The 21,693-nt window shown below is 43.4% G+C and overlaps 1 protein-coding gene across 2 annotated transcripts in view; it reads right to left on the minus strand.

Moving 5' to 3' along the window:
• The window catches only part of CUBN (cubilin), a 359,740-nt gene that overhangs the window by 243,373 nt on the left and 94,674 nt on the right, over window positions 1-21,693 (minus strand). For both annotated transcript variants that reach the window (XM_077490895.1, XM_077490894.1), the window contains exons 23-26: window positions 9,847-10,033; window positions 5,615-5,772; window positions 4,100-4,281; window positions 1,531-1,687 (exon numbers count right to left, since the gene is read on the minus strand). In XM_077490895.1, coding sequence (XP_077347021.1) covers window positions 1,531-1,687; window positions 4,100-4,281; window positions 5,615-5,772; window positions 9,847-10,033 — 684 coding nt within the window. The remainder of the gene's footprint in view (window positions 1-1,530; window positions 1,688-4,099; window positions 4,282-5,614; window positions 5,773-9,846; window positions 10,034-21,693) is intronic.

Consider the following 21,693-nt stretch of genomic DNA (forward strand, 5'->3'; position numbering starts at 1 on the left):
TATACAAGTTCTCGCTCAAAGCTGAACCTTAGACAGCAATCAAATTGGAAGAGGGGGAAGCAGCACTAGAAGCCAATCAGGTGTTCTACATTCAACATTCTGACATGGTTTATTCCTAAAAGGAGGAGAGAGAGATAACCTAATGAGTTTTTTGCTGCTTCTTTGATGTCCAATCACAGGCTGGGGAGGGTGATTTAGCTGTATTGCATAACAGCAGGAGAGAAAAGTCAGATCACCAACCTGGCAGTGCTGTGTGAATCCTCAGGACTAAACAGGACTTGACCACATGTATGTATTTTAACTCTGGATTTAATGGATTACCTGGTGTTTCAGTCATTCATTACAGGCATTTATATAGCACCAACAATTTACATAAAGTACATTCATATCAGTGCCTTTCCTCATGGAGCTTACAAGCTAAGACAGGGGTGCTCAAACTGTGGCCCGCAGGCCACCCTCTGATGTGGCCCATGACCTCAAACCAGGGAAGGCATGCCCATGCTTTGGGATGTGAGCATCATTATTGGTATCAGTTGGAGGAATAGTGCCCCAACATTAGATTTAGTTGGAGGCACGGTGCCCCACCATTGGTATTAGTTGGAGGAATAGTGCCCCTTTATTGGTACTAGTTGGAAGAATAGTTCCCCATCATTGGTATTAGTTGGATAAATAGTTTTCCATTATTGATATTAGTTGGAGAAATAGTGCCCCATCACTGATATTGTTTGGAAGAATGTTGTCCCATCACCAGTATTAGTGGGGGGAATAGTGCCCCATCACTGGTATTAGTTGGAGAAATAGTGCCCCATCACTGGTATTGTTTGGAAAAATTTTGTCCTATCACCGGTATTAGTGGGAGGAATAGTGCTCCATCACTGGTATTAGTTGGAGAAATAGTGCCCCATCATTGGTATTAGTTGGAGGAATAGTGCCCCATCATTGGTATTAGTTGGAGGAATAGTGCCTCATCACTGGTATTGTTTGAAAGAATATCGTCCCATCACCGGTATTAGTGGGAGAAATAGTGCCCCTTTATTGGTATTAGTTGGAAGAATAGCTCTCCATCATTGTATTAGTTTGAGGAATAGTGACCTATCATTGATATCAATGGGAGAAACAGCACACCGCTGTTAGTGTCAGTAGCAGGAATAGTCTCTCATAGCTATGTGAGGAATAGTGCCCCGTGGGCCAGATAAAGATGAGCAAAGGGCCATCGTTTGAAGGCCACTGATCTAAACCAGTGGTTGTCAACATACAGGGCACAGGAGACTTCAACAGGCTCTTAAATCACCAAGGGGGTGCATATAATATTCAGTAGATAAAATTGCTACAGAAGACTGATATGGCTTGAAGATGTAATAAAGGAAACAGGCAATAAGTAGTAATCATAGCAACCAGTCACAATGATGGGTTGTTGTGGACACTGCACTTTGCATTTAGTACTTTCTTGCACTCTTTAATGAAGAAGTTTATAAATACAGAAGCAGAACAATGTTAATTATTATTTGAACTGTCATGACACAAACTCACTCTGCTTATAGGTAGCCAAGAATCCACTATATGACATAGTATTGTCTGTCCGTAGCTTTACATACACGTCACTAGCAGTGGAGCGTATTGGAGAAGGCAGTTCTGGACCGCAGAGCTTCTTTAGTAAAGCTGAATTGCTGCTATTGCCATTGTAGACCTTAAAACAGAGTACACAGACATATAAAAATTCAGAAGATAATTCAGCATTTGGCACTGAGGATCAGAATTCACATAAATGCAGACTAACCAGGTAGGTTCAATAAGAGGATTTGAACTCAAAACACAGTTATCATTTTATAGGGAACATCTATAAATGTTAAAGGCTAAGTTCACCTTTGGCACATGTTACATATTCCACCAGTATTTAGGGTGGAACATGTAACATGTTGCAGCTCCTGCCCCCTCTACCCCCCAATCCCCCCTCCCTGTGACAGCAGACAAGGGTTCTTCTCCCCGTATCCGCTGTCACTTTTTAAAAACAGCGTGGCTGTACTGGACTCTGCCCACACAGCCATGTCATTCACTCACAGATTTCTGTGAATGAATAAACTACAAATACTGTCTTCCATTACTTGTAATTTCAGTAGGCTGTGGGGGTGCTGATGATCGCTCTTGTAATCCATTGACATATGTGCAGGAGCCCACATTGCACTGGTGATCTACTGATGGCGGGTACGATGTTTTCCTGCAGGAAAAAATAATGAATGCACAATTTTTTTTATGCAAAAAATATATGCATGTATTATTTTTTATGTAAAGGTGAACCGAGCCTTTAAGTGTGCCGAATGCCGCGTACACACGAGCAGATTGTATGGCGTACTTAGTCCGTCATACAATCCGACGGACAATCCGTCGTAGTTTCCACTGAACGGACTTGACCACACACGGATACACAAACAGTCCGTCGAAAGCTTGCGCGATGACGTGTACAGCACGTACGACGGGACTAGAAATAGGAAGTCCAAGACACAGCAAAGCACCCTTCCGCCGTGTAAATCCTTTCTGGGCATGCGCCATTCTTAGTCCGTCGAACTAGCATACTGACGACCGTATTGTCCGCTGAAACCAAAGTACGACGGACAGATTTTTGGAAAAACCGAAATTCTTAGTACTCCGGACTGCATGCTGAAAAAGTCCGCTGAAGCCCACACACGAGCGGATTGTCCGCTGAAATGTGTTTCAACGGACTAAGTACGTCAAACAGTTTGACCGTGTGTACGCGGCATAAGCAGTACCTAAAAAAGAGACCTTTTGTCTTGAATCCCTTCTAAAAGAAATAGCAGTGCAACTCATGTGCGTTGATCCCAGGGGCGGACTGACAACTCATGGGGCCCTCGGACAATAGATTATGGGGCCCCCAGGCAATCAGGGGCCACACAGTATACACAAACACACACACACAGTATACAATCACAAAGTATACACAGGCATGTTTCTATTGGCTGAGAAGGTACTGGAGAGGTGGGGCAGCTATAATCTCGGGATTTTTAGACCAAAAGGATGTCGGTAAGGGACATTTCAGAGACAGATATAAAAAAAAACTGATTTTTACATACTGTCCCTGGTTTTACTGAGGCTGGCAACCCTGGTGGGGCCCCCTAGTGGCCCGGGGCCCTCGGGCAGTGCCCGAGTGGCCGAATGGTCAGTCCGCCCCTGGTTGATCCCCATAGTTTTAAATCTGAAGTGAGATATTAGACACTGCTGCCTCTGAATTAAATTCTCACAAGATTTCCTGTAGAGCAGTGGTTATCAACCCTGTCCTCAGGGCCCACTAACAGGTTTTAAGTATTACCTTGGTGGAGATGCAGACTAGAATACTGCAATCATTGATCAGCAAATGATATCACCTGTGATGTATTTCAGTTATCCTGCAAACCTGGCCTGTTAGTGGGCCCTGGGGACAGGGTTGATGACCACTGCTGTAGAGCAAGCTGTACTTGAGGACCTGCAGGGCAAGGACTCCACTACCAGGCACTAGATCGCCATTCATAGGCGGGCAGCTCTGTGGAAGCAAAGCCATGCCTCTATCAAGATGGCCACCTCAACACAGTGCAGAACAAGACATGGTAAGTCTGTAATAAGGAAAAGATCAACTGCAGGAAGCCATGTGGCTAGTTCTTTGCCCTCTGCTTATTTTTTTTTGGGCACTGCTTCCAAAGTTCAGGTCCTTTTTAAATGTTTTGGATGTCCATTTTGGCATCTATAAGTGAGTAGAAAAGGCAACTGGACTTTTATGTGTTTATTCTACTGTTACAAATGTTTAAAGGATCAGTTGTTTCAAAATGGACTTTTCAATTTCGAGTGGATTTTTCATTTTCCTTTTTTCATTTTCATCTCTAGGATTGCAGAGAAGAACCCTTCCTCTCAGATTATCTGCTTTTATTACAAAGGAGTCCAACTCCGGTATATGATGGACCAGTAGCGTGACTAGGTTTCTGTCAATAGTGGGGGGCTAGGAAATCAGGGTGAAAATTTTTACCTTCAGAATTTCCAAGAGATATGTGAACCAAGTAACCCAAAACTGAAATTGCTAAAGATGATGTTTAATATTTGGGAATGAAATACTTACAGCTAGATAGTCACGGATACAATTGTCGTGTGACTCCAGATGAAAGGTTTCAAACTGAATCTCAATTTGATTTCCCCGGGAGGCACTGAGAAGCCAGTAACACTCAGAATTCTCATAGTATGGCATGGGATAATTCGGAGATGAGAATGCACCAGACAATGCTCTTAGCGTTGCACCACAACCTGCAAGACAACACACCAAACTATTATCAAACCTCTGTGCATCGATTATGAAGGGTTATTTTAGCCAGTAATGCACTTTTTGTAATTTTTGGATATGGTGAGGAGGTATTTCAACTAGACTTTTACTGCTGTCTGTGTCATTCTTTATTTATCAGGGTGTCCCCAACCACCAGAAAAAATGGGGTGATTTTGGGAGAACTGTCAGGGCCATTCACACAATGTGTGGCTGGCATTTTTCTGCACATGATCAACACCATCAATAGCAAAAAGCAGTTACTTAACTGATCCACTCCTCCATGCTGCAAGACCGGTCCCCGCAGCCTGTTCTCCTCAAGCCTCTGGCAGGCGGATGCTCTCTGGAGCATATTATCCTCAAGGAGCTTACATTCTAAGGTTCCTAACTCACATTTATACATACACATATCAGGGTCATTTTAGACAGGAGCCAATTAACCTTCCAGCATGTCTTTGGAGTGTGAGAGGAAACCGGAGTACCCGGAGGAAACCCAGACAATCAAAGGGAGATCATGCAAAACTAAATGCATATAGTATCCTGGTTGGGATTTGAATTGAGGACCCCAGGGTAATGCAGAGCTATAAGCCACCTGGTCAGACAAACAACAATACACAACTTGAGGTTTACTGAATAAATGCAGGGTCAATTGACAATGCAAACAGGATGGTAACAGGGGTATGCAATAGGCACAGATGTTCCTAATTGTGCAATAGTCGCAATTATCCTTCATAATGTATTACTTTATAGCAGAAAAGAGGGTTTCACCATATCAGATCAAAAGGGTGTAGTTGCCACATCCCTAATGTGTAATTGAAAAAAAGAGAAATCCCCCTTCATTGGGACTTTTAAGGCAATATACACATTATGCAAAATATTGTATTTATTAGATATGCATAAAAATATATGACCATACCCAAAGGGTACCGGGATTATTATATACCGGAGAGTACTATTTTGTTGTCACATTTTTCATGTAATTTGTTGCTTTTTTTTTTTTTTTTTTTATGTATGTACATTTTCTGTATAAACTTTGATGTTTTTTAATCATCAATCATCTTTATGGTCGTATATTTTTATGCATATCTAATAAATACAATTTGCTGCATGCTATGGTGACCCAAACTGGCTTCCTGCACACTAGATTTTGGAAAGCTTACTAAGTTCTGATCATTGAATTTAGAGTCTAAAGTGCTGGAACCATTTATCTCTGGTCATGAGATCAAGCAGAACACTACAAATACTATGTACATTTACTCATAATTTTCCATTTGATGGGAGTTTTCCTTTAAATAGATGTACTTTCATTCCGAATGTTACCTGTGGTTGCCGTGTCCCAGTGAGCAGAAAATCCTTTATATGTGACAGCCGAGTCACTTCGAAACTTTATCCAAAGTTTATTACTATGAGATATAATTAGTGCAGGGGGGCCACTGCAAAACCGGCCCAATAATGGAGATACTTCATAGCCGCCGTCCCTGTAAATGAAAAACATGGCAAGAGTTTATCATGACAAGTTAGTTCAGAAGTTATAAAAACGAGCCTGTAGAGCATACACCAGTTTGGGCCTTGTCTGTGACCACAGGAAATAAACTAATTTCTGCCACTGCTCATAACAACTGGTTAGATTTTGGTTGTCCTCTAATCTGCAGTGGAAATTGCACAAATTAAGTCTATATAGGCCCGGGGCTGTACTGTGAGATTATACTGTTCTAAGCAAGTGGTCATGATGAATGAATGAATGAATGAATAACTTTTATAGTGCTACATATGCGAACTAAATTGCCTCAGGGCGCTTTTGCCGCCAGTGTCCATCTGGGTTTTCAGAAGAGCGGATGTCCGCATTTAGAGCGTTCCATAGCCGTAGTCCTTGGACTGTGAACCTTTGTTCGCCTTTTCATTTAAAACGGGTCTTGGGGATGTGGAGGAGGTTCTGGTTAGTTGACCAGAGAGGGCGACCTGGGTTGTAGTGCTTTATTTTGTCTCAGAGGTATTGTGGGGCATTTCCTTGAGTACATTGGGAGTGAGGCAGAGGGTCTAAAATGTAACTCTGTCCTTCACGGCTAGCAACTGGAGGGTCCTCAGGGACAGGGTGATTGATTCCCAGGGTTCTTTTCCAGTTACCAGTCTGGCTGCTGTGTTCTGGACGATTTGTAGACGTGAAATTTGGTATTTTGGAAGTCCTAGGTAGAGGAAATTTGCGTAGTCGAGTTGGGAATTGATGATTGTTTCAACTACTGCTGCTGTATCTCCTTCCGGGATGAAGGGGATGAGTCTATGCAATAGGCGATGATGACAACCATTGATGAAGAGTTTATTTTATTACCTAATATGTTTTATCTCTGTGATTATTTTTTTAAAGGCTAACTCCATCTTTAGCCCATGTAACCGTATTTATAGGGTTAACATGTAACCTTGTGCAAATGAGCCCCCACCCTCATCACAACACTCGCAGTCCACTGAAAATTCATCCAGTTCTCCAAATGACAGTACCCCTCAGTACGGGCAGAGAGCAAGAGTTTCCAGGAGCCTGGCATTGCATCTGCAATCCACTAATCACAAATACAATGCTTTGCAGGCTCTTGTGACAAAAAAATTATAAATGTACATTTTGTTCCCTGCAAAAATATGTGCATTTCTTATTTTTTTAAAAGGTGGACTTTGCATTCTTATTTCATTATTTTAAAGGCTAACGCTTTATCATTGTGACTTGAACTACTGAGAGTCTTGTGACTCCTCTAAGCAACCTTTGGATGCCCTTTTCAAGGTATCAACAATTAAAAAAAATGAATTTCAATTGTTATTTTGGTTTGGTGATGCCATAGAATACTTCTGAAGTATTTTGGAAAATGTAACATTTTAATTTTTTTTAATTGTATACAGAATGGAGAGGGATTTGGGGGGATTAGAACCCCTGTCAGCAGTGGCGGAACTACCGCCATAGCGACCCATGCGGGCGCTATGGGGCCCGCAGCCGATCGAGGGCCCGGTGAGTGGCTTTGCTACGCGGGTGCGGGCCGCACCGGGTGACACCCGCCAGCGGGGTGACACCCTTGAGTAGCGGCAGCCGCACCACTAGCACCTGTGCCTTCTGTGCTCGAGCGCAGGCTGAGGGACGCAGCAGCGTGGACCTAAGCCACCTCCCCTCCTCTCTGTTTACATGCACAGAGGAGGAGGAGCCTGCACTCGAGCCTCGAGGAACACACACCGCTGTATGTGGAGAATGTCAGCGCTGTTGTGAGGTATGTAAGGGGGGGTCTGCTCTGCACTACTGAGGGGGGGGGGTCTGCTCTGCACTACTGAGGGGGGGGTCTGCTCTGCACTACTGAGGGGGGGGGTCTGCTCTGCACTACTGAGGGGGGGGGGTCTGCTCTGCACTACTGAGGGGGGGGGGGTCTGCTCTGCACTACTGAGGGGGGGGGGTCTGCTCTGCACTACTGAGGGGGGGTCTGCTCTGCACTACTGAGGGGGGGGGTCTGCTCTGCACTACTGAGGGGGGGGGTCTGCTCTGCACTACTGAGGGGGGGGTCTGCTCTGCACTACTGAGGGGGGGGGGTCTGCTCTGCACTACTGAGGGGGGGGTCTGCTCTGCACTACTGAGGGGGGGGGGTCTGCTCTGCACTACTGAGGGGGGGGGGTCTGCTCTGCACTACTGAGGGGGGGGGGTCTGCTCTGCACTACTGAGGGGGGGGGTCTGCTCTGCACTACTGAGGGGGGGGGTCTGCTCTGCACTACTGAGGGGGGGGTTCTGCTCTGCACTACTGAGGGGGGGGGTCTGCTCTGCACTACTGAGGGGGGTCTGCTCTGCACTACTGAGGGGGGGGGGTCTGCTCTGCACTACTGAGGGGGGGGTCTGCTCTGCACTACTGAGGGGGGGGTTTGCTCTGCACTACTAGGAGGGTCTGCTCTGCACTACTAGGAGGGTCTGCTCTGCACTACTGAAGGGGGGGGGTCTGCTCTGCACTACTGAGGGGGGGGGGGTCTGCTCTGCACTACTGAGGGGGGGGGGTCTGCTCTGCACTACTGAGGGGGGGGTCTGCTCTGCACTACTGAAGGGGGGGGGTCTGCTCTGCACTACTGAGGGGGGGGGGTCTGCTCTGCACTACTGAGGGGGGGGTCTGCTCTGCACTACTGAGGGGGGGGGGTCTGCTCTGCACTACTGAGGGGGGGGTCTGCTCTGCACTACTAGGAGGGTCTGTTCTGCACTACTGGGGGAGGGTCTGCTCTGCAATACTGAGGGGGGTCTGCTCTGCAATACTGGGGGGGGTCTGCTCTGCAATACTGGGGGGGGTCTGCTCTGCACTACTGAGGGGGGGTCTGCTCTGCACTACTGAGGGGGGGTCTGCTCTGCACTACTGAGGGGGGGGGTCTGTACTACTGAGGGGCGGGTCTGCACTACTGAGGTGGGGGTCTGCACTACTGAGGTGGGGGTCTGCACTACTGAGGTGGGGGTCTGCACTACTGAGGTGGGGGTCTGCACTGCTTGGGGCCCTGCACTACTGAGGGGGAGTCTGTACTGAGGGGGTTGTCTGCAAAGCTGGGGGGGTCTGTACTGCTGGGGGGGTCTGTAATGGGGGGTGTGGGTACTAAGGGGATGTCTGCATTGCTGGGGGGTCTGCACTTGGGTGGGGGGTGTGGGTACTAAGGGGGATGTCTGCATTGCTGGGGGGTCTGCACTTGGGTGGGGGGTCTGTACTGATGGGGGGTGTCTGCACTGAGGGGGGTCTGTAATGGTGGGTGTCTGTACTGCTGGGGGGGTCTGCACTGAGGTGGGGTGTCTGTACTGTTGGGGGGGTCTGCACTGAGGTGGGGAGTGTCTGTACTGATGGGGGGGTCTGCACTAAGTGGGGTGTATGTACTAAGGGGGGTGTCTGCACTGCTGGGGGGTCGGTACTACTGAAGGGGTCTGCACTGAGAGGGGTGGGTTTGCACTGCTGGGGATGTCCTGCACTGAGGGTGGTGTCTGCACTGAGGGGGGGCCTGTACTGATGGGGATATGCATGTGTGTCCTTCAGGGGCTGCATACAGTATACTGCATACTTTGTTGGATGAAATTAATATAAGCTGTTGCCTGGGTACTGTGCTACATGAGTGTGGTAATCTGTTGTTCAATGGCATTAGTTCATTTTTTTTTGTGGGGGGGGGGGGGGGGCATGCAACATTTTGCTATGGGGCCCTGTGATTTCTAGTTACGCCCCTGCCTGTCAGGTTTTTATTTCTGTCTGTGTCCCCATTATGGGATCTATTATCTCTATTTGTCCTGTTTACTGTTATTACTGAAAGTGAATGTAAAAGAAAATCTGCCATTTTGGGAATAGAAGGAAAATCTTCCAATGGGGACACTAGTTCTGGTGACAACCAGGGATTTTCTCCCTTTGGGGGGGGGGTTCTTTCACTTCCTGTTTTGGCAATAGGACAAGAAGTGAAGGGAAATAATCACAATGGGACACAGATGACAAAAAAAGTGACAGGGATTATAACCCTCCCTTACCATCCAGAAAGAAAAAACGGTTTTGCCTTTAGTTCCACTTCAACTAAAAGTTGTTACTTGCCTGATCTCCACATAGTCTCTGGCGCAATCTTCATAATTTTCTAGCTTGAAATCGGTGAAGTTAAGCATGATCTGCATGTTAAATTCGGTGGTGATTGTATACACACACTGCCTGTTAGTCGGATAGTTAGCAGGATAGTTTGGCGAGGTAAATACACCCGTTGCTTCTGTATAGGCCATATCACAGGCTGGAAAAAATAATCCAAAAAATCAATAAAAACAAAGTAAATATATTTATTAAATTCCAGTACCTGTGTACACTATAAACAATATTTAGTCCCTTAAAGTAGGGCTCAAAATTTCAAGTCCTGAGCTACTAGCCAGGCCTTAAAGCCTTATACACACAATCGGATTTCCTGCAGACAAAACCTCAGACTTTTGTCCAAAGGCGTGTGCCTGGATTTTGTCTTGCATAGAAACGGCAAGGAATTGTCGGCCAACAAACACAAATGTAGTGACGTACTACGTGTTTTTTTCAGCTCTTTAGTGCCACCCTTTCAGCTCCTTCTGCTAATTTCATGTTAGTAGAAGTTTGGTGAGTGTTGATTCGCACTTTTCATTTAGCGTTTTTCATTTCGTGCTTTTCAGTTCATTTCTGAACGGCCGTTCGTCAACCAGCCATGTTGCAGAATTGGAGGAGATAATGTGTTATTTATTATTGGCCTTGGAGTTACTGCTTTGACCCAAGTCCAGTGCAGGAACAGAAGGAGGATTTCTTAGACCATAATTGGTTACTTTATAAATCGTGACCAATTATGTCATATGCCTTTGCTGCGGGAGTTCCAGGAGAATAATCTGTATGATTTTTGGAATTATCTGACGGACCCCTGCTTTCACCAACTCTTGGCATTGTTGACCCCCATATATTAAGAAATAGGACACATGCATGAGGCTTTTATTAATTTTTTTGTTTGAATAATGATTTGATTTGGTATATTTTCTATATTTTTGGATGCATAGAATGCACTTTTTGGTTAATTTCTATTGACAGATAGCATGTCTTTGTTTTCATTTTTTAATGCCCAACCAAACATTGTGTAGAATAATACTTGGTTTTACGACAATTCCTTGCCGTTTGTATGCAAGACAAAATCATGGCACATGCCTTCGGACAAACGTCATAGGTTTTGTCTGCAGAAAATCTGATCATGTGTACGAGGCTTTACTTGTCATCAGTTGCCCCACCCAACCCTTAGTCTGCCCCACCCCTAATTTTGCCTCTAATCCCACCCCTAAACACGCCCTCGTAAACTATCTCATGAAATTACACTGTTAAATGTTTTATGCAGAATTAGGTTACAAATATAAATATTAACAACAACAACTTTAACAATATTAACATAAAGCATATTTCATTGATCTGCCTGTGATAAATAAAATAAGGATAAAATATGATTGTCTACTATACATCATTACTGCCTTGTTAGGTAAATATTTTAATACCATATTAAAATGAAAACCAATTAATGACACTTTCACTGATTTAGGATGCAGAGAGAGTTAGCCCTTGGACACACGGTCGGACATTCCGATGGAAAATGTCCGATCGGACCGTGTTGTCGGATAATCCGACCATGTGTGGGCTTCATCTGACTTTTTCTGTTGGAATGTCCGACCAACAAAGTTTGAGAGCTGGATATAAAAATTTTCCTACAACATGATCCGATCGGACTTTGTCCGATCGTTTGTAGAGAATTCCGATCGGACAAAGTGCCACGCATGCTCAGATCAAATTATGAGAACAAAGCTATTGCTACTAGCCGCAATGTAGTTCCGTCGTAACTAAATTACGTCATCACGTTACGAACGATCTGATTTTCCAACAACTTTGTCCGACCCTGTGTATGCAACACCAGTTTAGGACAAAATCCGTCGGACAAAACCCGACGGATTTTGTTGTCGGAATGTCCGACCGTGTGTACAAGGACTTACAGTGGAGCGCAACACTGGACAAAGGTGCCGGATCTGCCAAAGTTAATCTTTCTTATTAACAAGCTGGTGATTGGTTGTTAGGTGGTCCAAGTAACCAATCACTAGCTTGTTCATGCCCAACCCCCCTCCCCGCCCTGCCCCCGCCTCATCTAGTTCTTTGCTGACTCCCGCCGTATGCCTGGCCCTGCTAAGAAAATGAGAGGGGGAGAAATCTGGGAGGAAAATCGGCTCCGTTCAACCCCGCCTGCTGGTTGCACCCGTCCCCCCTCCAATGCAGCTACACATTTGCCATCAGCTTATTTCCACTCGCCTAACATGAGCAGGCAAGTGGAAATTTTGAGGGCTGCTTAAAGTATATGTAAATATAACTTGTTCTATTCATTTTTCATGGAAGGTGCATGGGAGTTTTGGGGGGTTTTCTTTGATCTGTCCCTTGGAGAAATTTCCTTTTAATTTCTTGTTTGAGAGACAGTTGTCACCAGAACATGTGTCCTTGTCCTTGTCCTGTTCACCTTTATTTCATGACAACTTTAAAAACTTGGATTTCCCATACATTTTGTTACCTTAAAGTGATTGTATGTAAGATCTCAAGTGCTGTTTCTCTCCTCATTGGACAGATCAATAGCAGCAGGAGCCATTGGCTTCCGCTGCTGTCAATCAAATCCAGTGACAAAGGACTAGGGGCGGGGCTGAGTCCTGCTGTCTGTGTCAATGGACGCAGCAGTGGGACTCGGGAGCATGCCCCTATGGAAAGCGGCTTTCCATGGGGGCACCCGATGAAGGGGAGGAGCCAGGAGTGCCGACGGGACACCCCAGAAGAGGAGGAATGGGTCTGCTCTGTGCAAAACCCTTGCACAGAGGAGGTAAGTATAACAACTATGTGGCATGTTCACCAATAACAGGAGCCTGGTGGACAAGATGGGTGAACTAGAGATACCATTGTACAAGGAGGATTTGGGTTTTGTGGGAATTTCAGAGACCTGGTTCAACAGTTTTCATGATTGGCTGGCAACCAGTCAAGGGTATACCCTTTATCACAGGGATAGAGAGGGTAAAAATGGGGGAGGGGTATGCCTATATATCAATAATAATTTACAAGTGAATGTGAGAAATGACATCACTAAGTGAGCTAGGGAGGAGGTGGAATCCTTAGGGGTAGAGCTCCAAAGTGATGAAGCTAAGGGGAAAATAATACTGGGAGTATGCTATAGGCCCTCTAACCTGAGGGAGGAGGGGGAGACGGATCTCCTATCACAAGTTGGATTAGCAGCAAGGATGGGAAGTTATCATAATGGGGGATTCTAATTATCCAGACATAGACTGGGCAGAGGGAACCACGCATTCGTCTAAGGCTCGCCAGTTCTTAAATGTCTTACAGGACAATTTCATGGTTCAGATGGTAGACGCACCAACTATAAATAAAGAGTTACTGGATCTTCTGATTACCAACAATACAGACCTGATCATGGATGTGGAAATATGCTGTAATTTAGGAAACAGTGATCAGGGGAATGCAAAGACACTGAATTTCAAAAGAGCCAACTTCCCTAAACTACGAGCCTGGTTAGAAGTCATGAATTGGGATAAAATCTTAGGAACAAAGAACACGGAGGAGAGATGGGTTTGTTTTAAGAGCATATTAAATAAGGTAATTAGCCAATGCATCCCATTGGGTAATAAATTTAAAAGATTGAACAAAAGTCCTGGATGGCTTAACTCCAATGTAAAAATGCATATAAAAGCAAAGGAGAAGGCCTTCAAAAAATACAAGGTTGAGGGATCATCATCAGCATTTAGACTTTCTAAAGAATGCAACAAGAAATGTAAGGGTGCAATTAAGGTGGCTACAATAGAACATGAATGACCCATAGTGGAGGAGAGCAAAAAAAATCCCAAGAAGTTCTTTAAGTATGTAAACAGTAAAACGGACAGACCATATTGGCCCCATAAAGAATGAGGAAGGACATCTGGTTACAAAAGATGGGGAGATGGCAAAGGTAATGAATTTATTTTTCTCCTAAGTCTTCACGAGGGAATCGGGGGGCTTCAGTAACCAAAACTGCAGAGTTTATCCTTATGACACATCACAGGAAGCACCTCCATGGTTAACAGAGTACAGAATTAAAATTAGACTTTGGGAAACTTAACATTAATAAATCACCGGGACCAGATGGCTTGCATCCGAGGCACCTGGTACTGGAATGGTACCAGGTGATTGGAGAAAAGCCAATGTAGCACCAATATTTAAAAAGGGACAAAAATACATCCCTGGGAAATACAGACCAGTTAGCCTAACATCAATAGTATGCAAGCTCTTGGAGGGGATGATAACGGACTATATACAAGATTTTAGTAACGAGGACGGTATCATTAGCAGTAATCAGCATGGATTCATGAAGAATCGTTCTTGCCAAACCAATCTATTAACCTTCTATAAGGAGGTGAGTTGCCATCTAGAAAAAGGAAGGCCCGTAGACGTGGTATATCTGGATTTTCTAGTAGATGATAGGCTCAGCACTGGCATGCAATGCCAAGCTGATGCTAACAAAGCAAACATAATATTGGCATGCATTAAAAAGGGGATCAATTACAGAAATAGAATGATAATTCTCCCACTCTACAAGACTCTGGCCGCACCTAGAGTATGCTGTCCAGTTCTGAGCACCAGTCCTCAGGAAGGATGTACTGGAAATGGAGCGAGTACAAAGAAGGGCAACTAAGTTAATAAAGGGTCTGGGGGATATTAGTTATGAGGAAAGGTTGCGAGCACTGAACTTATTCTCTCTGGAGAAGAGACACTTGAGAGGGATATGATTTCAATTCATAAATATCGTACTGGTGACCCCACAATAGGGATAACATTTTTTTGCGGAAGGGAGTTTAACAAGACATGTGGCCACTCATTAAAATTAGAAGAAAACAGGTTTAACTTTAAACTACGTGGAGGGTTCTTTACTGTAAAAGCGGCAAGGATGTGGAATTCCCTTCCACAGGCAGTGGTCTCAGCGGGTAGCATCGATAGTTTAAAAAAATATTAGATAAGCACCTGAACGACCACAACATACAATATACAATGTAATACTGACATATAATCACACACATAGGTTGGACTTGATAGACTTGTGTCTTTTTTCAACCTCACCTACTATGTAACTATGTAACATGTTTGTAATTTTTATTAGAAAAAAACCCCTTTAATTGATCTTAGTACACTATATTGACATTTAAAGCTGTGGTTTAGATATGACAATGTTTACATTGGACCAATGTAAGTATGTACTGTATATACCATACCTAAAAGATTCCCGTGGAAGCTGCAAATCACTGTAGTAGATACCGCTACTCCAGTGATTACCGCTGACTCCTGTGTCCAGGGTGGAGCGGCTGCCCAGCTGAGGTACCCCGGTGTATGACATCAGAGCATCAAAACATTACTGCCTCTCTACCTTATCAGCTGACAGTAAAATCACATTGGAAGTTATTTACGAAAGGTAAATCAACTTTGCACTGCAAGTTCACTTGAAAGTGCAGTCGCTCTAATCTGAAATGATGTAGATCTGGAACGGGTAGATCTGAAATGAGTGTAAGCTCTGCTGATTTTATCATCCAATCATGTGCAAGCTAAAATGCTGTTTTTTACTTTCCTTGCATGTACCCCTTGGATCTACAGCGACTTTACTTCCAAGTGCACTTGCAGTGCAAAGTGGATTTGCCTTCAGTAAATGACCCCCATTGTGTTACTTTTAGGATAGTGAAAGTGTGAGTCTTTTTTTTTTTTTAAAGAGGAAGTAAACCCTTCCAAACAACTTGGACCTATAGGTAAGCCTAGATTAAGGCTTACCTGTAGGTCCAAGCAATATCTCCTAAACCTATATGGTTTAGGAGATATTTGCCCGAAAATGGGCACCGCTGTCTACGGCGCATGCGCCGTAGACAGCGGCGCGCAGGCGCACTAAATGCGGGAAATCCGAGAATGGATTTGCCTAATTTGTCGACTCCCGTGCGCATGCGCGGGAGTGACGTCATCGCGGCTTCGCCGTATGGCAGTGGCGGAGCTGCGAGACGCGACTCCTGTGCGCATGCGCGGGAGTGACGTCATCGCGGCTGCGCCGCTGTGATTCGTCGGAGCTGCGAGACGCCACCAGCAACATGGATGCGGCGGACTACAGGGGACAGCGGCGACTTCGCTGGCTCCTGTGTCAGGTAAGTGACACATAATGAGCTACTATGCGATGCATAGTAGTCCATTATGCTTTACCTTTGCAGGGAAAAAAAGAGGAAGTAAACCCATCAGGGTTTACTTCCTCTTTAAAGAGACTTATCCTTAGATTTGACAGCAAATTCTTATGTACACCTAGATACATAAGACTACGTGAAGCACTAACCTATTCCTGTTCAACACTTGGAGAAGAGAACAGAATGGTATGACCTCACACATTCATAACATTGGTGTAACCAACTCCAGCAATTTCATAAAAATAGCCTCATTCCGCTAAGCGAAAAACTGCTATTAATGTGCTTATAACTTGTGCTTGTAAACATTCTCCATCTCCCCCCGTGTTGGGATTTAGCATGATGTCACTTGCAGAACCCCGCTTGATTCCTCAGTATATGTTAAGCATTAAGCTACATCTAACATTGTGTGCCAGGCACAAGTCCAGCCCTATATAGCATGGCCGAACGACTTTAACTGCACAACATAGAACAATTTTATTGTTGGTAACATCTGAAAGGTCGGGAGACAAATAATGTCATTATGTGAGCGAGATTTAAAAGATTCCTGGTGACCTTTAAGTCTGGCTGAGATTGTCCACACATCCTCACTGCCAGGCCGTGGTTTGAGTGGGTCTAAAGAGTGCGCATTCCAATCATTTTATCAGTTAAAGGGACATTTTCACTTTCTATGATCATTTAAAATAAACAAATTGTATTTACTGGTTAACTGCAGTGTGACACTCTATTTAGCTATATATATTTATATATATATATATATATATATATATATATATATATATATATATATATATATATACATATATATATATATATATATATATATATATATATATATATATATATATATATATATATTCTATATAGCTCTACGAGCAGGGCCCTCCTGTACATTTTGTATTGAACTGTACTGTAATTGTGTTGTCCCCCCCTATACATTGTAAAGCGCTGCGTAAACTGTTGGCGCTATATAAATCGTGTATAAAAATAATAATATATATATATATATATATATGTGTGTGTGTGTGTGTGTGTGTGTGTGTAATATATATATATATATATATATATATATATATATATATATATATATATATATATATATATATATAATATAAAATAATAATTTCTTTTATTTTGTGTCATAAAAAAAGTAAATGCCCTGTCCAAAATGAAAGGGGAATATCTACTTATACCATATTGATATCAAGCAGAACAAAAATGCAAAACATAACACTATTCCATGTATACATTGGTGGCTAACTGAAACTATAGCAAGATATATGATACACTACACAACAGAAACCCATTTGTTATTTTTATCTGCAGCTATTTAAATCTCACCTCCTAGCAGCATTCTACATTCTAAAGCAACCTTTTTAAGCTTTTAAACACAGAGGAGCCCTAAAATAATTTTATGGTCTCAGGGAACTTCCTGATAAAAATGATTATATCTACACCTCGTGGAACAGTGGGGTTGATTTACTAAAACTGGAGAGTGCAAAATCTGGTGTAGCTCTGCATAGAAACCAATCAGCTTCCAGGTTTTTTTGTCAAAGCTTAATTCGACAAGCTGAAGTTAGAATCTGATTGGGTACCATGCACAGCTACACAAGATTTGCACACTCCAGTTTTAGTAAATCAACCCCACAGTTGTATTCAGCAACTTGTAGATATAACAAAAAATAAAGGTAGAAAGGAAGCAGCTTATTTTAGTGTGTTTAACAGAAAAAAAGTGGATCATTTTTTTTTATATCCTCTTGTTCTGTAAAACAAAATTACAAAGGTAGTCAGTATATAAATGCCAGATTACATGGGTGTCCAGTGAAGTGCCACTTACATTGGTGGTAAGCGGTAGCAGTACTCCCTTGCATTGACTTCATTGGAGAAGAGTTCCCTTACATTGGTCGCCAGTAAGAGAGTTGCCTCCTTAGGTTGGTGGTCAATGGAGAAATGTCAGGTTACATTGTTGATCAATGTCCCTTACATTGGTGGTCAGAGGAAAATAGCCTACTACATTGGTGCTCAGTGGAGAAACCCACCCCCCCCCCCCCCCCCACTGCAGACCTCCATGGACTAATAAAGCATGCCCCTTACATGGTTTATCAGTGAGAAGAATGCCCCTTTACAGAGATCTAAAGAGATCATTGGTGTCAGTGGCTTTTACCTAAGAAACATGAAGAGAAGTCCATTGGTCCAATACCACTGGCTCTGCCGAGTGACCTTGGTGCCAGAACTAAGTAAGTAAAGACAGCCAGAAAATTTGCCAATAGTCTCTGTCAAAAAGCCCCTAGTTATCTCTGAAGTAACCCTAGAGTTCCACAGAATACTGATTTAGAAAAGCTGTTCTAAAGCAATACAAGTCAGAGTGATTATTTACAGATCACCAGTCTCAGACAGGCTCAAAGTGCCTGTCTACCTTCTACCAGGATGAGTGACAGAATGAAATAGTATTACTAAACCCACAACAGTGACATCAGTCTGTATATGCAGTAAAGAATGCTTGTTATACTCACTGTGAAACCTAAGGCCGCGTACACACGCGCGGACTGTTCACCCAACTTTGTCCGTCCAACAGTTTCGGCAAACAGTCCGCTCAAACTTAGCATGGACGGACATGGCCACACACGACGGACGAACAGTTTGCTGAAACCGTGCGCGATGACATGAACGGCACGTACGACGGGACGAAAAATACGACGTCCTATACACTGCATTATAGCTTTCGGCGTGAAAATCCTTTCTGAGCATGCGCGCAACTTTGTTTGACGAACAAGCCTACACACGGGCGGACTGTTCGCTCAAACAAGGTTTCAGCGGACAGTTTTTCGGAAATTCCGAAAAACCTTGTCCGTCCAACTGTCCGCTGAAACTGTCCGCTGAAAGCCCACACACGAGCGGACTGTCCGCCCAAACACTGTTCAGCGGACAAAGTTGGGCGAACAGTCCGCCCGTGTGTACGCGGCCAAAGGGGTTAATCCTCTGCATTGTGTAAAAATGCTGTTTGATCCTGTATGCACAGATCCTCCCCTTCTTGCATTGCCCTCCAAAACGTGTCTGGATAAGACAGAATTACTGGAGGCAGACTGCATATGCTCAGTTTGCTTTGTATTGTTCAAGAGTTGTTTTCTTTTCTTGGGAGAGTGCATGTGATCAGCACAAGCCAATCAGCACTGTCCAGACAGAGGGTCAGGGTCCTGCATCCTGATAGGACAGCCAGTGCAAAATGAAAACTCCTCTTACAAGCTGATAGAGGTAACAAGACTGCTATTTACTGTTGATGGAAAAAGCTATTTAGCAGTTTATATTTACTAAAATAATAATAATTTCCATGTTCTGTGTACTGTGGGGGACCAGATATAGTGATTGTAGGGTCCTGGGTTTAGTAACACTTTAACTGTTAAAAAAAATCTTCAATATCTTTTAAGAGTGACTAAACTGGGAAAACTAAAAGTCATATTTAAAAGATTCCCAGCATACTAATTATGAAGTCAAAAACATTATTTCTAATTTAAGGAAGAATAATGAACCTATTCAGATGTGTTGCTATAGCTATATTAGTGATTCTTGTAGTGTAAATCTAAAAATTATTTTAGATACATTTATTGTTTTCAGATGCTAGGCTTCCCCTATTTATAAGCTAATGAACTTGTTGGACTGGTTCGTGAACTCTGGACAGGAAGTGATGCTACAGGAAGTAGGGGGAGGGGAAAAAAGACTCAGACACAGCTATGTGCTGAGGACACATAGTACGGTTTGTTTTGCAAGACTTTGGAGAAGCAAGCAGTCTGCAACAAGACATGGGGATAACAGCAGGAACACTGGAAGAAGGAAACTTCACCTGGGAATGCCATTAAACCTATGCTGTAACCCAAGTTAAGTAACTTTTAGTGTGTCCCTTTTGCATACATTGCCCATGTGCATTTGCTAGGGATATGGTTTGACATCAATGACAGGGATCTAAACCTAAACTGTAAACTCAGCTATCAGTGCTGTGAAACACATGAAATTAGTACGTATTGTGGCTATATTTCACTGTATGGTTACAATATTTAAAGCTGAATTCTAGGTATAATCTCTTTTGCATACTTACATTGGTCCAGCTTGGGCCTGTGTATGTGTGCATATCTCATACTTTAGAGGCCACTGAGGAAGCCGACAATCATTACAGTAGTTAGTGCTACGGTACTACAGTGATAGCCGGGATCTTCTGGGTCCTGTGACAAGCGGTTTTCCTACTGCACGCTGTCCACAGGGGATTGCTGAAGTATACCCACAATATACTATTTAGAGGCATGTGTCCTTACTTTTTAGCTATAATGTTTTAATTCCTGGATTTTTTAAGTACTTGTGGTTTTAATGGTTACTCCAAAAATATATTCAGCAAAAGCCAACTAAAGCCCAGCTTTGTTACAAAATACTTTTAAAAAGTAGTCTGTGTATTGGTAAAAAAAGACAGCTTGAACTGCAGTACATAACTCCTCTCTGGTGCTATTGTCCTCAATCTTTCAAGTGGAATGAAAGCCAGTGTCATTTAACCAGAAGACCGAGGACATATTGTGAGTACAAAGCGTAATGGGCCTGTCCCGTAGGGATTAATCACTATGGCCCCTGAACTCACAGTGTAGTGATACAGAGGGCAAAGCTGATGTCTTCATGTGGGCACCTCTTTTTGCATCATTAAGGGTCGGTCACCACTGGAAGGATATAAAAAAAGGAACAGTCCCATTTGGGGTGCGGGTGAGGCCCGGTAGGTTCTAGATGTTACGCATATTTACGATGAGTCGAGAGGGTGGGGACGTTTAGCTTTCAAGCAGCATTATAGAACTCAGCCATACTGTTGCCATTTAAGCTGTAAATTCTATGTTCCTTGACTGTGTAATATACCTCCAGCGCCTGTCACAATGAGAATGTATTACGTTTCTTGTAAAATCAATAAAATCTTTGAAAGAAAAAAAAAAGGAACAGAGCTCCGTGTGTCACTTGACCGACCCCGACTTTGGGAAAAGGCAAAAATACTGCTGGGGAGGGAATCCAGGGGGATAGGGGGAACCTCGTCCCATATTTGGCCTTTATAAAAGTTGTTCACAACTCATTACAAAAATTGTTATTAGTATTAATAATAATAACAAAATGAATATGGTCAGCAAGACAAACAGAGAGGGTAAAACCTCTCCGGCATTGATACATACAGCAATGAAAATTTGACAGGGGTTTTTAATTATTTCCTACTCCAAGACTAAAATAAAAGGTTTAGCTATACATACACTTTAATTCTGCCCTAGTTGTAGTATGACTGTTTAGATATTAATCAGCACTGAATCTAAGTTGTTTTAGGCTCCAGTGGTTCAGCCATGGCTGGCAGAGAACCCAGTAAATGTGGGAACCAGACTGCAACAGTTCCGCCTCTTCACTCGTAATTCCATCTCCTCTGTTAACTCCTTGTTCTGGAATCCAGGCTGACCATCACACATCTGACTCACTTCAGATGTATGTCCTCTAATGAATAATTCGATAGTACGGTACGTGTCACGGAAAAAGATACAAAAATTAGTCAGATGTATTACATTTTGGTTAAAGGAAATTAGTTTGTTCACTCACTTGAAGTGAGCAGAAGCTATTTAGTTAACCTGTTGATGCACACATAACACATACGTGTAACAGTAAAAGGGTGGGGCTTAACTCG

This window comes from Lithobates pipiens, unplaced genomic scaffold (genome assembly GCF_037356315.1).
Source record: "Lithobates pipiens isolate NorthernLeopardFrog02 unplaced genomic scaffold, aLitPip1_a1.2 Scaffold_19, whole genome shotgun sequence".
Classification (NCBI taxonomy): Eukaryota; Metazoa; Chordata; class Amphibia; order Anura; family Ranidae; genus Lithobates; species Lithobates pipiens.